The sequence below is a fragment of the Cyprinodon variegatus genome, unplaced genomic scaffold (assembly GCF_000732505.1).
Source record: "Cyprinodon variegatus isolate N-32 unplaced genomic scaffold, C_variegatus-1.0 Scaffold211, whole genome shotgun sequence".
In the NCBI taxonomy this organism is placed as follows: domain Eukaryota; kingdom Metazoa; phylum Chordata; class Actinopteri; order Cyprinodontiformes; family Cyprinodontidae; genus Cyprinodon; species Cyprinodon variegatus.
Genome location: NW_015150664.1, coordinates 103,141 through 118,902, shown reverse-complemented (window position 1 = coordinate 118,902; position 15,762 = coordinate 103,141). Strand labels below are relative to the sequence as shown.

The 15,762-nt window shown below is 36.3% G+C and overlaps 1 protein-coding gene across 6 annotated transcripts in view; it reads left to right on the top strand.

Annotated features, from left to right (window-relative positions):
- The window catches only part of pde4c (phosphodiesterase 4C), a 105,149-nt gene that overhangs the window by 70,358 nt on the left and 19,029 nt on the right, over positions 1 to 15,762 (top strand). For 3 of the 6 annotated variants that reach the window (XM_015380322.1, XM_015380326.1, XM_015380320.1), the window contains exons 2-7: positions 6,929 to 7,120; positions 9,022 to 9,063; positions 11,182 to 11,218; positions 13,410 to 13,483; positions 13,570 to 13,619; positions 15,144 to 15,256. In XM_015380322.1, coding sequence (XP_015235808.1) covers positions 6,929 to 7,120; positions 9,022 to 9,063; positions 11,182 to 11,218; positions 13,410 to 13,483; positions 13,570 to 13,619; positions 15,144 to 15,256 — 508 coding nt within the window. The remainder of the gene's footprint in view (positions 1 to 6,928; positions 7,121 to 9,021; positions 9,064 to 11,181; positions 11,219 to 13,409; positions 13,484 to 13,569; positions 13,620 to 15,143; positions 15,257 to 15,762) is intronic. The other 3 variants (XM_015380325.1, XM_015380323.1, XM_015380321.1) reach the window with 1 other exon arrangement.

Sequence of the window (15,762 nt, the reverse complement as noted above, 5' to 3'; positions counted from 1 at the left end):
GAAGGAAGGAAGGAAGGAAGGAAGGAAGGAAGGAAGGAAGGAAGGAAGGAAGGAAGGAAGGAAGGAAGGAAGGAGCCAACTAAAATACTTTACATGTCAGAAGGAAAATTTTAAAATTAAATACAAGAAATTTTGAATTAAAAAAGAAAGTAGCAAAAGATGGTGACAAACAAAGAAGAAAAAAAGTCCGAAAAAGGATTGGAAGGAAAGGAGAATACAATTTAAAAAAAGAACTGAGGAGAGAGAACAGAATTTGAATGACAAATGTAAGGAAATTAGAAGAACGGTAAAAAAGAAAGTTATAAATAAAAAGGGAGCAATCAACAGAGGAAAGAGAAAATTTGAAAGGGAGGAGAAAATGAAAATGTGTTAACGCTAAAGAAAAGAAAGATTAAAAAAAGGACTAAAGAAAGTCAAGAAGAAAAGAGGGAGGGAGGTAATATGGAAAAATGAGAGGAATAATTTTGGGGATGAAAAAAGGTAAAAATAAAAGAACAAGCAAAGAAATGTAAAAATGAAGATGTCAAAGAAGGACAAAAGTTGATAGAATAAACTGAAGTAAACTGAAATGATAAAGAATTTCAGACTGGAAAGAAAGGGAAAACAGAAAAATTAGGAAAGAAAATACAGAAAGAAAGACAGGATGAAAGGAAAGAAAAGAGGGCAAACAAGTGGAAAAGAAAGATGCAGGGATTTTCACCTACCTACTGTGGTTAAACAGTATAAGTAAAACAGATGTATATCCAGTTGTTACAGCTGTGGCTTCATATCTTTATGAAGATTTTTATTCTCTAAAGCTGGTTTGGCTTTATGGCAGATAAAGACAGTGTTTAACAGTATGAGACGTTTGTTAGAGCCGCACATTTGGTGTATTGCTTCCAGGGTCTACACCTGCTCTGTAGACCCCATATCTCATCATTGTGGATAGTCTACTGTACCAGTAACACTAAAGCAGAAACCTTTAGTTCGAAATTTGACATCTTTGTATAAAAGGCTGAGATCAACAGAATTAATCGGTTTGCTTGTTTTTTTGTCACCCAAGCATTTTGTAGCCCAAGCATTCTTCTTATTGTATGCAGTGGTTATGACATTTTAACAGAGAGAGAGAGAGTGCTGGGGACAAACCATACACAGTGGTGGTGATAGATATGTTTGGTATGGTGCTGGATGAAGGGGAAGCAGGTTGTTTTCAGATCACATGGACAAAAGACTTCAGGTGTAAAGCAAACATAAGCTCACACTTGCATCCTCATATTTTAAATTTCATCACTAAATTTGCTGGCATGCTCTCTCACTGGGATGGTTTGTTCTAACCTCAGAGAGGACTCTTCTTCATCACCTTTTGCCTCCTTGCCTTCTTTGTGTGATGTTTAGGGATTCTCTCATCCAATTCCCACGCTCAGAAGAGCTAAGAACACAGAAGAAACTGCATCTATGGATGTGTGTGTGTGTGTGTGTGTGTGTGTGTGTGTGTGTGTGTGTGTGTGTGTGTGTGTGTGTCTTAGAGAGTTTTGACCTTTGTCCATTCATCTGTATCATCTCCTCATCATAAAAAAACAAAACATCTGGCCTTGATGGTCATTTTCTGAATCACTCACGCATACATAGATGAAAGTCTCATAAGTCCCTTAGCTCTGGCTCCCATGGGCCTCTTCACAGAGCTGGACAACAACTGGAACTGATTGAGCATTTTCCTTATGACGTCTTTTCAAGTTCCCTATAAGGATGGAATAAGGTCCGGTTTTGATAACAGGAGTTTATTTAGTTTATTTACTGCAGGAAAAGGCAATTTTCAAACAAAACATCCATGTCTCAGTCTGTGCCCACCCCACTCAACAGAAAGCTGTGCTCATCGTTCTCCTTTGAATGTTTTCTAACATTTCAAACAAATGATTGTTTTCTACTGGGATTTTATATTAAACAGAACTAAATAGTGCATAAGTGAAAAGTGAAAATAATTGATGGTTTTAAAAAGTGTGATATACTCTGCCCTCTTTTTAATCTTATACCCCTTAATTATATTTGGTGTGAATAATTCTTCCAAGCTGCATATTCTAAGTAAATTGGATCCATTTGTTTGTATTTTGATCTCACTATAAATCCAGATGCTGTTTGAAGGTTTTTCTTTATGTAAACATTTGTGAACAAGACCAAGGAACACAGCCGACTGAATGAGGATGAAATTGTATGTTTAATTTAGGGTTACGTTGTATAACAGTATCCCATAGAGAACTGTTCAACAAGGAGATCATCATCAGAGAAGCTTAATAACTGAGTTGGAGAGATCCAAGTTCCAGGTGACAGAGTTCTCATCATTCATCCAATAAATCTATCTTTTAGAGAAGAGCACCAGAGGAAAGTGGGAAAACAGAAAGTCCTTTTTTAAATTCCCCTTCCTCTGGCCACATGGTCCCATACAGTTCTTCTTGGCCCACATGCAAACCATTATGTGTGGAGCAAAACACTGCATGCCACCTTTAATATAACTCCCTCACAGTGACACATGTGGGCAACAGCATCATGTTTTTATTTAACAGGGACACAAAAACTGGTTTTAGAGGATGGGACCATGGGGCTAACTAAAGAGCCTTTATTGGGATTAGGAGGGAGTTATAATTTAGGTCTCATGATGGTCTGGGTCAAAGTCTTTTTGGCAATCTGCTGCAAGGTTCTCCATCCAGTGTCAATGAGCCTGAGCTCACTGTCATAAAACAATAAGCTAACAGGTAGAAAGAGATATCTTTAAAAAAAAATGTCCCGTTTTGATTGTATCTAAACGTGCTTCTTTATACAAATGCATTCAGCAGTTTTCAGCTTTTATTTGAAAAATGACTTTTGTGTTGCCCCATTTAAAAAATTCCAGTAGATACACTGAAGTTTGTGTATCTACTGTGAATAGTTTTATATGATATTTAGAGATTTGTCTCCTGGAGCTCCAAGGGTACGGTTCGTTTGTCTGTTATACAAACAAATTGACTGTTTTTAATTCTTTTTTAATGTTTGAGTACAAAAACAATTTTAAAATAAGAAGCCTAATTTTAAAAAAATCGAAATAAAATGCATAAAAATTTATTCACTCTGTCAAACCTTGAGCAATTCATTGCATTGCTTTTCTGTAGAATAATTTCTCCTCAGGCGGTAAACTAAACATCCTGTGAACAAAAGGAGAGGTGAGGATGTGGGCGTTCGGGCAACTGTTTGTTTATGAGGGAGGAAAGTTTACTAAGAAAGACTTAAAGCCAGAGAGAAAAAAGATGTGATGTACGTCAGAGAAATGGAGAACAATGCAGGAGGCAGGAGACAGATTGAGGTCAAATGTTCAAGCAAGTTTAAAATGAACCAGCTTTCCTGTCAGTCTTTATGCTTGCATTGGGAACAGCAGGAGTACAAGAGAAAACAATGAACTGTCAGTTATGTGCAAATAAAACAAAATATAGGAAGATATCATCCTGTTGAATAGGACAGAATATTTAACTCAAGACACAGGAGTAAAACACAAAACAATGTCAGAATCAGAGTTCATTTATTGTTATTGTGAAAAAATGTGATCTGTAACAAAACGTACAGTAGTGACGTACGTTTTGCTGACCTTAGTGGTCCACAGCACCTGAAAATTAATTTAGAGCGTCGGCAGAACAATATGCTGTAAAGTAGCAGAATGTAGCACACTTTGCAAGATAGAAGTGCAAACAACACTGACAGCTGCTGCAGTGCCTTAAATCGTTCACTAGTGGGTGCCATGTCCCCACTAAAAGCTTCTGGAATCTGTATTTCAGATTTTAAAACTTGCTTTACTTTTTACTATAACTGATAAGCTAAATTTGGGCATTATAGATTATCTATATGTTATAGATTTTTTTCCCCATTTGATCAGTCAAACTTTAAAGATACATTGTGACACATTGACTTTGTGTTTATACCCCAGCATAACTATGAAAGAAAACTTCATCTCATTACAGCTGGCCTTATCAGTCGAAAGAAAGGATTGTCTTTGAGTCAATGAGTCGATGTAATTAGCTGGTTTTCCTTAGATAGAAAACTTTGAATCAATTTGACTGTATGATCTGGTGAACTGTAAAATGCCTTGAGATGACATTTGTTGTGAATTGGCGCTATATAAACAAACTGAACTGAATTGAATTGAATTGAAGGTTTGGATTTCAATAACAGAAGAGGAAATGATGAGAAAAAAATTAAATATATATTTTAATGTAAATCTGGAGGTCTATTTTAGAACCTGTGAGTGTTTAACATGTTTATAAAGCAAAGTACCACTTCAGGATCCAGTAAGACCAGAAAGAAATTTAAATTTTTTTTATTTAAAATACACTGGATAAAATGAGAGCCCTCACATATAACCTTGACTATATTGTTGTTATATAATAATTTATTATAATATAATACAAATACTTTATTTAATAATGTTCTGTTTACACTACCCCAGTAAAAAATGCTCATCTTCAATGCAGCTTTTACTCAGAAATCTATTTTTGTGACTTTGTATGTCTTAGTGCATGTTTCAGGAAATACATGTGCAGAGTTGTTTATTTCTGCTTCAAACTGTGCAAGGTTATAGGTGTATTTTTGGAGGATATGTACTTCCAATATGTTGAGGACAAACATCCATTGTCATTAGTAAAGCAGGTTGAGCTTTTTTTAAATTAAGGGTGTAGGATGAAGGAGATGATTGAATGAAAGAGAAAACAAATGTAAAAAATAAGTTAAGATGTCGAGAGGTGAGCTGATCCTTGGAGTTACATTGTGGGATTTAAAAATAGTCTCTTAAACATATATTTGAAGGACAAAACATCTGAGATGGCTGGAGAGAAAAAGGGAGGAGGGGGGCATCTACGTAAGCATCACCACTAGTCTCCCAGTTCACCTCTTTCCTGTCAGGTAGATCTATTTTTAGCCTCTGACGTCACTGGGCTCTTCTGTTGGAGCCTCGTCACGGCCCACTACTGGGATCCAAGGGGAGGGGGGGTGCAGAGCGGGGTGCTGCTGCTGAGAGTGGGGGTGGGGTGTTTTCATAGAGGTAAATCCTGCTGCTGCAGCCCTGCCTCTCTCCATCTCAACTCACCAATCGGGTGTGAGCTGCTAAACACATCACTATGGATGCAGCCTTCATGGTTTCTCCTTCTCACCATCCTCATCACTTCATCTCTCTGTGAATTGGACTAGTTCCATTCACAATGAGTTGCATAATAGCCCTGCTTCATTTATGTGAACTATTACTGGTAGAGCCCTGCAGGCAGGGCTAAAAATAGCCAGAGAGGCAACCTTGGTGCTTTGGTTTCTATTGATATGACCAAGGAAGGAGGGAGTGCAGCTGAGTGTGGCCTAAAATGGATCCCATTGACAAAAGAAAAAAAAAAAAGCCCACAGAAATAAATACACAGAATATCTACTGAGTTATGTTTTTACGTTGTCGTGGGGGACTCAGATTTAGAAATAAATTGAAAATGAATATTATTTTTAAAGCAAACCAAAGCAGCGTGAATGTCTAGGGAAAAAAATACTGTTTTATCTAGGTTAATATTCAAGAAATTTTCCATTCCTGATCAAGCAAATGTAAAAAGGGATTTTTATTGAGGCCAAATGTTTAGACATGTGATGGTGTTCTGCTCACAGCAGCAAACGCAATCAAAGCCTGCTTATAAAATCTAGTTTTAAACTCTTGACGCTCTGCCCCATAAAAGTTGTTTCTTCTGCCATTGGGCAGAACTGGAGAGTAGCTGCTGTCATTGGTGCAGGGGTTTATAGGTCATAGCTGTGCTGATGTAACATGTTGGCGTTGACGTCATGTGGAGACCGCACACAGAAAGATGTGCGTATGAGTATGTTTGACTGCGAACGGCTATTGCTGACAAGGTGACCCGTTCTGCAATTAAAGGATACCGAAAGACCTTGTGTGTTGTTTGTTAGGGGGCGTTCAGTACGATTGTGTCATTTTTTAGAAGTTTACTTTTCTATTTTGTTTTACACTTTCACTTTATAGTAGTTTTCAAGTGTGTAGAATTTAATTATTGTTTAATTTTTCTCATTTTGGTTTTTATAGAGAACCGCATGTATAAGGTACTGATATTAGCTGGCTAGTCGGGCAGCGGCCAAAAAAAGGCTCTTGACAATTTCAGGAAATATGCCGCTTAAAACGATCTTACAATTATCAAGGCTGCACTTTAAAAAATAAAAAAGTCTAGAGAGCTGTACTAAACAAAACTTCCCCTGCCTGAAGGTTCAATCGCACGCTTGGATACTTTTGAACATTATAGGGTTCTTACATGGCCTGCTTTAACAGTCTTGAAAAGTTTTTATTTCACTCTTTTTTTATGGAATAAAGTATAAAGAAAGGGGAAAAATACCCAAAAAATTGTATTAATTTCCTAACTTGTATCTTGCCAGGCAAAGAAAAGGTAATACTAAAATTGACTACAATACTAAAATGAATTTATATGCAGTGTTTATATTTTCATTTCCCATTTTTGCACTTTGCTTAAATTTTGAACATGTCAGTATTAATTTTTCTGGCTTCTGACCACGTGGTGTGATTTAAGTGCCAAACAAACCTGTTGTTAAAAATAGTAAAAGGACTAAATACTGCACTACTTAAGCAGCTCAAATATTTATTTGTTTGTTTCTTAAATGTCTGTTAATTTTAAAAACTGGAGAGAGAAATCTGGAAATTTAAGTTTGAAAAAAAAGGTAGGACCCTGACATGAATGATTTGGAAGTTAACATTTCTGCACACTTAACTCTCCACCACTTTTTGTTTTTCTTTTTATTTATACTCCACAGCTGCCACATGTTTTGTCAGGGAAACATAACTTCACATTATTTGGTAGAAATGATAAGAACTGGCATACAAATATTTAAAAGTTTCGGTTGGTTGTGTTTTAGTGTGTTGAATGTTTTTTTTTTCTCGTTGCAGTTTTGATGTGGAGAATGGCCTGTCGGTGGGTCGCAGTCCACTGGACTCTCAGACTAGCCCAGGCTCTGGTCTGGTCCTTCAGGGCAACTTCCCTCACAGTCAGCGCCGTGAGTCTTTCCTCTACCGCTCCGACTCAGACTTTGATCTGTCGCCCAAAGCCATGTCTCGCAACTCCTCCACTGCCAGCGACCTGTGAGTAAATAGACATGCTGTGTTCTTGTAGTTGTACCTCACATTGACCAGGAACCCTGAAGGATCTGCTTTGTCTCCAACTGAACGAATGAAGAGCTTGATTTGCATTAGAGCTGTATTGTAGAGTGGTAAAGGGTGGAGATAGCTTTTCACCATGACTTAAAAGATGTACGCCTGCCAAGATGGAGACTCTTAACATTGAATCATTGGGAAAAATTAACATTTAAACTACATGCTAAGGTAAAGAATAGAATCAATATTAAATTGTGTGACTGTAAAAAGAGACTAAATGTTTTCTTACCTTTAAAAATACATTATTTTGTCTACATAAGATTAAAATAGTGATACATGTTATATTTGTTTACATTGATTTTAATATTTTGCATTAAAACCAAAAGAGAAAATCTAAAGTTGTGCAAAAAAGAGTAAGAAAAAACAAAAACAAAATGCAATCCAATTTTTTGTTTGTTTGTTTGAATTCTGATCCTCAGTAACAGCTTATACTTTTCTAAAGCAGCGAATGTTTCAAATGGATGGTTTCCACACTGTTGTATTTTAAGTAGATCATTTTAAGTAGAGATGTACTGCAAAAAGCATCTTGATCTGAGAGCACTCTCTGGATGAGCTGCAAATAGTCAGTATCTGAATTTTAACATACAACTTCTGAAAATGTGCCAACCTCCTCATCAATAGCACCATCAGAATGGCAATCTCTGAACTTTTTATTCTGTTAAGACAATAACACTTTAGGCCCTTTTTAGAATTTATTAAAGACTTATGCTTCATTTAAACCAAACGCAATTTTAGCGGCAGAAGCAGCTGGTTTACATGCAAGGTCTATGCTTGAAGTGCAACAAGGAGCTTCAAAAGTTCTTGCAGCTCAAGCAGCTCATCTTGAAGCATCTGAGCAGCTGCACTAGCGTCTCATGAGCATTTAAGCATTTGAGATGCTTGATGCTTTACCAGTAGTAGATGCTGGACTTGGAAAATGTGAACTTTTGCTGCTCGATGTGCCACATCAATCAATCAGAGAAGCTGATCTGGAAGCTGGCAGTGGCCCTCAGCACTGCTTATGCAGAACTCTAAGTTCTGGTGCCTGCAGTTTGTACCACATACCTGAAAAAAGCTGATATCTACTTCCAGCCAACACCAACACTTGGGGAAAAGCCCCAAGAGGCGCAGGCTTGATGCAGCTACTGCCGGAGACTCCTAGTGATGGCTTACCACTGGTATATGGAGGTCTGTACGGCTCCAACAGCAAAATAATATTTTTATGCAGGGTGATGTGCTTTAAAACATATTAAAACTCATTTTTAACCACTTATCACAGAAAATATAGCAAAGCCACTCTGCCATTGAACAAAAGATCAATACATGGATCAGATGCATCTGTGTAAATTGTACTTGACATGCATTGCACCTTAATGTGGACAAGCATCAAAGAATAAGAATATAATAGCAGACATTTCTTTGCTGCTCAAATCGTGTTTGGTGTGAACGTAGCATAAAGTGAGGATGTTCTTATAAATCCTTTATTTTTTGCTGGATAACCTACTGCATATATATAAAACCAGGCCAGGTTTGACCTTTAAGAAAAAGACAAATCAGCTGGTCAGACATTATTTGGCAACAAAATATGGTGTTTTCCAGGAAAAGCCTGATTGTTTCATCTTTAGATTTTACTCTCATTGTTTTAGATGCTATTTTGCATCTGGCTTTGAAGCCCTTTAGGAGCAAAGCTTAAGATTTAACTTTCAGCCGATTAACAGCCTGTTTCGCCTTTCATTTGTTTTGATTTCTACACCTAAAGATTTATCTGTGCAGCTAGAAGTCTGTTTAGAGACAGTCACTGTGTACATAGGGCCTCGACCACCAATAGCTCTCGCTCCTTTGTTTTGAAGGGAGGAAGGATTGAAGCATTGGGAAGTTAATTGGCTACCTCGGTGAGACAACGTGTGAAGAGTCCTGTGTTTTGTTTTCCTGTCTGTCCCCTTTGGGCTCCCTTATGTCTCCCGATCCTTGTGCTTCCAAGTCACCTTGTCTTGAACATGAAGTCTAAGCAAGCATTTGACAGGAATGAAATCACCCATACTTCATTTTTCATTGGGAGAATGAATCTGGGACTGATTTCACACAGCGTCAAAATGTTTGCTAGAAAGTGATGCACAGACTTAATTTTCCCTGCAGCATGATGTTTAAGTTTTTTGAAGGGAAAGTTTTTTGTTTTTTTTTAAAGGGGCTTTCTGTTATGAGGTTATGATGACCAGTTATTATCTCACTTAATGAGCACGCATAGAATTGCAAAAACCATGTTGTTACGTATCAACCACACACAAAGTAATGCACAACTGTAAAGTTGTAAGAAATGATGTTCTTTTCATAAGCAAACATTAGAAATGTTTAATAAATTTAGTATACACTCTTTTTAATCTGGTACCTTTAACTAAAATTCAAATCCAAAAGAAGTCACCTAATTAGTAAACATATCATACCTGTTATTTTATTGATTTATTTGATTACATCAGTGAACAAAATACTCCATATGTCAAAGACGCATCAGAGATGGATCTAATAAGAAGTTAATAGCAGACTTAGCTTATAAAATGATATTTGAGGTATTCAACATCGCATGAAGCAACATTAAATCCAATATATGGAAATTAAGAAAGTTGAAAAATAAGCAGAAAATTCATTTCAATCACAGCAGCAATACTTTTTGAGTGTGTCGACCAGCTTTGCACATCTTAAAACTGGTATTGTGTCCATTTATCTTTGGATATAGAGCATCAGTTTTCCTCCAATACTGGCTTGTGTTTAGCATCATCCATACTCCCATCAGTGCTAAACACCATTCCTGCTATAGAATAGCATCCCCACAGCATAAGATGCTGTACTTATGGGTAGTGGCTCCTTGATATACTGTATAGCACTAACTCGTAGTATTTAGTTTTGGTCTTCACTGACCAGAGCACTTTCTTAGTCACTGTCTTCTACATTTTGTCAAAACAAGGAAATTAACTTTTCATAGCTTTCTTTAAAAATGACTTTATCGTTGCCCCACAGCTTTATGGAGAGCATGGCTGCTCGTTGTTTCTCTTAAAAGTTTCTTCCCTCTGAGCTGTTGATCTCTGCAGCTCCTTCCAAGTTTCTATGGACCGTTTCGGCTGCCTCTGATTAATGCTGTGTTTGTCCAGCATGTTATATAGGGTGGCGTCCATGCTCTGGTAGGGTTAGGTACTCTTTCAGTTTAAGATAATGGACTCAACATTGTTCTGTTAAATGCTCAAAACGTAGTTGTCGTTAACTTGTCTAGTTGAGCTTTAAACATCTATCAACTTCATCACTGACTGTGCTCTTTGTCTTAGGGATATTTGTTCACTGATGTGCTTTACGACACCTCTGAGTTTATTATACTGGGATTACTTAAGATATTAAGTAATTAAGTATTAAGATTTTTATATGCCTTTTTTTTAACATGAGATACTTGTTAATGACAGAATTTCAATTTTACATATTTGGTAGCTGAAAGTCAAATGTTTTTAATAAAAGCAAAGAGGTTTAGGAAGTTCTAATCTGCAGGTAAGGTCTTTTTAGTCATAACATCATAACAGGATCCTTCTTCAAAAAAAATTGTGAACTATCCCTCTAAGGTGCATGCTGTAGACTCCTCTCCAAACAGCACTCAGAGCATGAACACTGCTCCTCGCCTGCTTTTTGCTGTTAATGCACAAACCTGTAAGCCTTTTCTGAAGAAGAAACATGGGTTTGTGGCTGGATTACCAACTGGAACATTTTAAGCCAATCAGTCCAGATAATTTTAGTATTTTCCTTCTTTTTAATCTTCATCAGCTTTAGAGATGTTTTGCATTTGTGTAAATAGAACAACCCACTCTCCATTCCCTTCACCTAGACTTGAGCACAGACCCAATATGTATGGTTTCAACAAAATGCAGCTGCCCTCCAATATCCTTGTGTTTTGTGTTTATTTGTCTGCAAGATTTGAATCATATGCCTCTCCCTTTCCATGGATTTATTCAAATGTTTGTATGTGTGCGTTTCAGGCATGGAGAAGACATGATTGTGACTCCATTTGCACAGGTTAGTCCCATCAATGCATTTTCCTGAAAGTTGATGTTTCTCATATTTGAATTAACCAAAAAGTGTATCCCAGCAAAGGTTTAATAACCCTAGAAAAAATGATAGATTTTTTTATTCAATCTCTAGTGTAGTTGAACCCCATAAGCATAATTAAATGAATTAGTTTAGACTAAAGAACAGAAAAAAAACACATTTATAAAAGTGTTTTCTGTAAATTGTCTTTATATTCCATTGGGTGGTAATATACTACAATTCTGCATGTTGTAAATGAAATGGTTGAAAAAATGTCAAAGATTTGACTCATATATCAAATACTAAACTTCTTCTGCCCTTCTGTGGTCTGGGATTATCTAATAATAGTATGCTCAGCGAGATGTTTTCTCTAAATTGATTTTATGAAATTGTTGTAGTAATCCTGCCTGTAAAATCTATGTACCTCCATGAAGGAGGTTACTCATCAGTCTGAGAATTAAAAGATGGTTCATTTTTCACAGAAAACACCCACACACATTCTCTTTGTACTGCACAGCTTGTTCTGACTATTTATCCCCTCAGCTCTCTCTGCACGAGGGATTTCTCTATTCATTACTCTGGGTTTCACCTGGAGGAAACTCAATATGTATTTTTTTTTAACCATAATCATCAGCACACTTATTTATTTACAGTCTTAAGTTGCGAATTGACAGTGAGCTGCTCTAAGTCCAAAAGGCTACACTGATTTATGCTGTGCTTTGTTTTTTAAGGTGTGATTTCTTTTTCAACATTTGAATGATTCAGATCATTTGTCTATAATGATACTTATTTAAATGTCATTTATGATTGAAAAAGCTTCCTACGTCTAAAGATGAGAGGTTTCCCCAGCAGTGTAATGAAGACTTGTCCCTCCACCACCTGTTTTTTTTTTTCTCTGCCACTAAGCTGGATAGAAAAAGATGTTGCTACATTTCAACCTCCCTTAAAAAAAAAGAAACATACAAGAGTTAAATACAAAAACTAACATCTTAAAAACAAGCAAAAATGAAAAAAATAAAAAAAACTGTCAAGGCAGCATCCTACTGTGAGAATATAGCCCATCAATAATAATAAGGTAACACCATTTTGAAGCTACATTTCACAAACTATTAGGAGAATAGCTGATAAACAGGTTGTTGGAATCATTAGGATAATTGACTTGCTAATATCTTCCTTTTACACTTGTGTTCTGGTTTATAATACCATTAACTAATGTGTTATGCCATTTCATCAGCAGCAGGTATACATTTTGCAGATATTTATTTCTCTTTTATTTTTTTAAATGTGTGGTAGTTTTAAGCTGGGAATATTTCATGCTGGGCGACGGCACTGACACTGAAGTAAAATCTAAAAGACACTTTAGAAAAACAAGGAGCTTTAGTCAATCAAATTATTTTAGATAAGTTTTGGGTCATAGTGCCACAATGTGTTTTTATTTAGGAAGTTAATGGAGTAATCAACCAGACTCTTGCAATACTTGTATGTAATTATAAAATTTGCAGAATTTACTTATAATTGTTGTAAAAAAAAAAAATGCATTTGTCAAAAAACAGTTAAAGGATACCTAAATGTGCTGATGTCCTCTGGAGTATGGAGAGTATGCTGGGAATTCCTAAAGTGTAACTTACCCCAAAATATCGGACACTGCGTTCCCCTGCCAGGTTGTACCGGAACTTTGGGATTAATAAATTTTTTTTGAATTGAACTGAAATCACTTTTGAGTTTAAGCTGTATAAACTGAGCCTATGGGGTGCTATTTTAATATTACTGTGCATTTTTATACATTATTGTTGCTGTCACCGCGATTCCCTAGCACTTACAAAGAGTGTGCAAAAAGGAAAACTGATTTTTTACATTTTTTATAACCCTGATGGTACACCTTTAATGATGTTTAATAAACATAGTTTTAGACAATGTCTGCTGAGAAAAATAATGGTTAATAAAAATAGAAAATTGCAAAGATTACAAAGTTAGTTAGAGTTGAGTTCGTACTAATAACTATTTCTGCAAGTATTTGTTTTGCGGTTTGTCCGGCTTTTAAACTGATCTTTGTTTCAACAAAGTTTAAAGTTGCTTATTCAGAGGTCTTAACCATCTTAACAGAACCTCTCTACAGAAATCTGTGTTACTCCTCTAAAGAGTCTCTCAGGTTTATTCATACATCTTTTATTTTCCGTAGGTTTTAGCCAGTCTGCGAACAGTAAGAAGTAATGTTGCTGCTTTAACGCATCTCCAAGACCGTGTGGTAAACAAGTAAGTGTAGAATTATGGTCTAAATGACAAACAAATTGACGTTATTTATTTAATTATTTATTTTGACCTTATTTACTTTGTTCTAGGCGACCATCGAGCACCAGTCAGCCTCCTTTGTGCAAGCCGTGTCTTTCAGGTCAGTTTGTGAGCGGACTACGTTGGTGCAAACAAGTAATTCATCCACCACCTCATGTTGCAGGTTTTCCTAGTCGCCCAGCATGTAGTTAAATCACATTTTCTGACTTTTAAGTGCTTCTTTTGCATTTTATAGTATGACAAAAGTATTTAATTACCCACCTATGGTTAGAACCAAGTCTGTTTACCTGTTTGAACTTTTTATCTTTATTTAAGAGACTTTTTCACACACTTAAACTAACTCTAACCTCTCCACAATGGCCAAGACCAGGGAGACCTGCGCAAGACTGGAATGGGCTAGAGGAAATTAGGGAAGCAGTTTGGTGTAAATGGAAATAATTGAAAATGACAGCACATTTCCTGGCCCGTCCTAAGGTTTGCCAGAGACCATCTGGATGATGCAGTGGAGGAATGGGCTGCGGTCATATGGTCTGATGAGGCACACATGGTTTAGGTCTAACTCCACTTGCCTTGTTAGGAGGAAGAAGGAAGGGGACTAAACAAAGACAGATATACAAAAAGTGAGTCATAAAGGTGGAAACATTGTTCTTTGAGGACAGAACGACCTTAAACCTCATCAAGAACTACAGGAAAAGTCTGTTATCTGTAATTGAAAACAAAGGTTTCTGTACCTAGTGTTGTTTTGTTTTTCTGATGAATCAAATATTGATGCTATGTAATAAAATGCTGTTTAATTACTAAGAATCAGACAAAATAATTATCTGGTTTTAGATTCCATGACTCACAGTTGACGAGTAACTGTGATACAAATTTAAGACTCCGATGTGCTTCTCCAAACCATGACTTGTTTTATTTTTTAAGTCAAACTTTAAAGTTTTTAAGTAGGGATGCACGATATAATCGCCCCCCTATCGGTATCGGCCTTAAAAAACTACTACTTCTTCCTCAAAAACTTCTTTTTTACAGACTTAAAAACTTCTAAAGACGAGGGAAAAAATATTGATATATTAAAATATCACAATATCTTCATATGCTGATATATTGCCATTTAAAAACACCAAATCAATCTCTTTTACTAATGAAATATTGCTATATTTCATCGTTATGCTACGAAATACCCCTAAAATTCACAAAATTTTGCCATATTTTTATATGTTGATATATTGACGCGGTATCGATCTATTTTACTAACAAAATCTCACAAGAATTTGCAAAATATCACGAGAATTTGTAACCGAACGATGAAATTTCACGAGATTTTGAAAGTAAAATAGATCGATACCGCGTTTTTAAAAATCAATTTGATATCAGCATATGAAAATATATTTGAGTATATTATTTTTCAAAGTGTCAGAAATGGATAACAAAACTGCTATTTTCAATGACTACTTATTTTTGTCTAGCTTTAGCATCGGTATCGATATCGGTTATCGGCTACATGAGTTTTAAAATATCGGCATATCGGATATCGGCCAAAATCCCAATATCGTGCATCCCTATTTTTACGTCAAACCCTCTGTTTTCCCAACTTTTACCTGAAATGTTTATTTTTGACCTTTTTTAGAAGAACCTTATCAGAAGCTGGCGATGGAGACTCTGGAAGAGCTGGATTGGTGTCTGGATCAGCTAGAGACTCTTCAGACAAGACACTCAGTCAGTGAGATGGCATCCAATAAGGTAAACTAGCATGCCTCTCAGCTTCATGCAATAGAATGATGCTACAGCATTTTTCTATTTAACATATTTAAACACATTCTAGTTTTTATTTTAAAAAAGGATTTATCCTGCAAGTTAAAAAAGGAGTTATTAGACTTATTTTAATGAGTTTAGAAGGAAAAAAATATTTATATTGATTGAAGACATCAACAATAAATTTCAATATGGGAAAGAAAAGCAATGCATCAGTTTTAAAAGGCACACTGGGCTTTATAAGTACCACATGCCTCATCTGAAAGAGTTAATTAGCATCACTTCTTTCTGTTTCTCATCTCTGTGTGGCTCCCCAGCCATACCATCGGCCAATCAGCTGCCAGTTATTCACCCAGCCTCTAAAGCCAGACAAATACTATTGGTCAGAGTGAGCTGGAGGGTGGAGGGAGCATGCAGGACAGAGAGGAGAGTTCCTTACAGAATCTCCCTCCATCCCTCCTTCTCATTGACAGTGTGTAACAGTAGCTGGATTA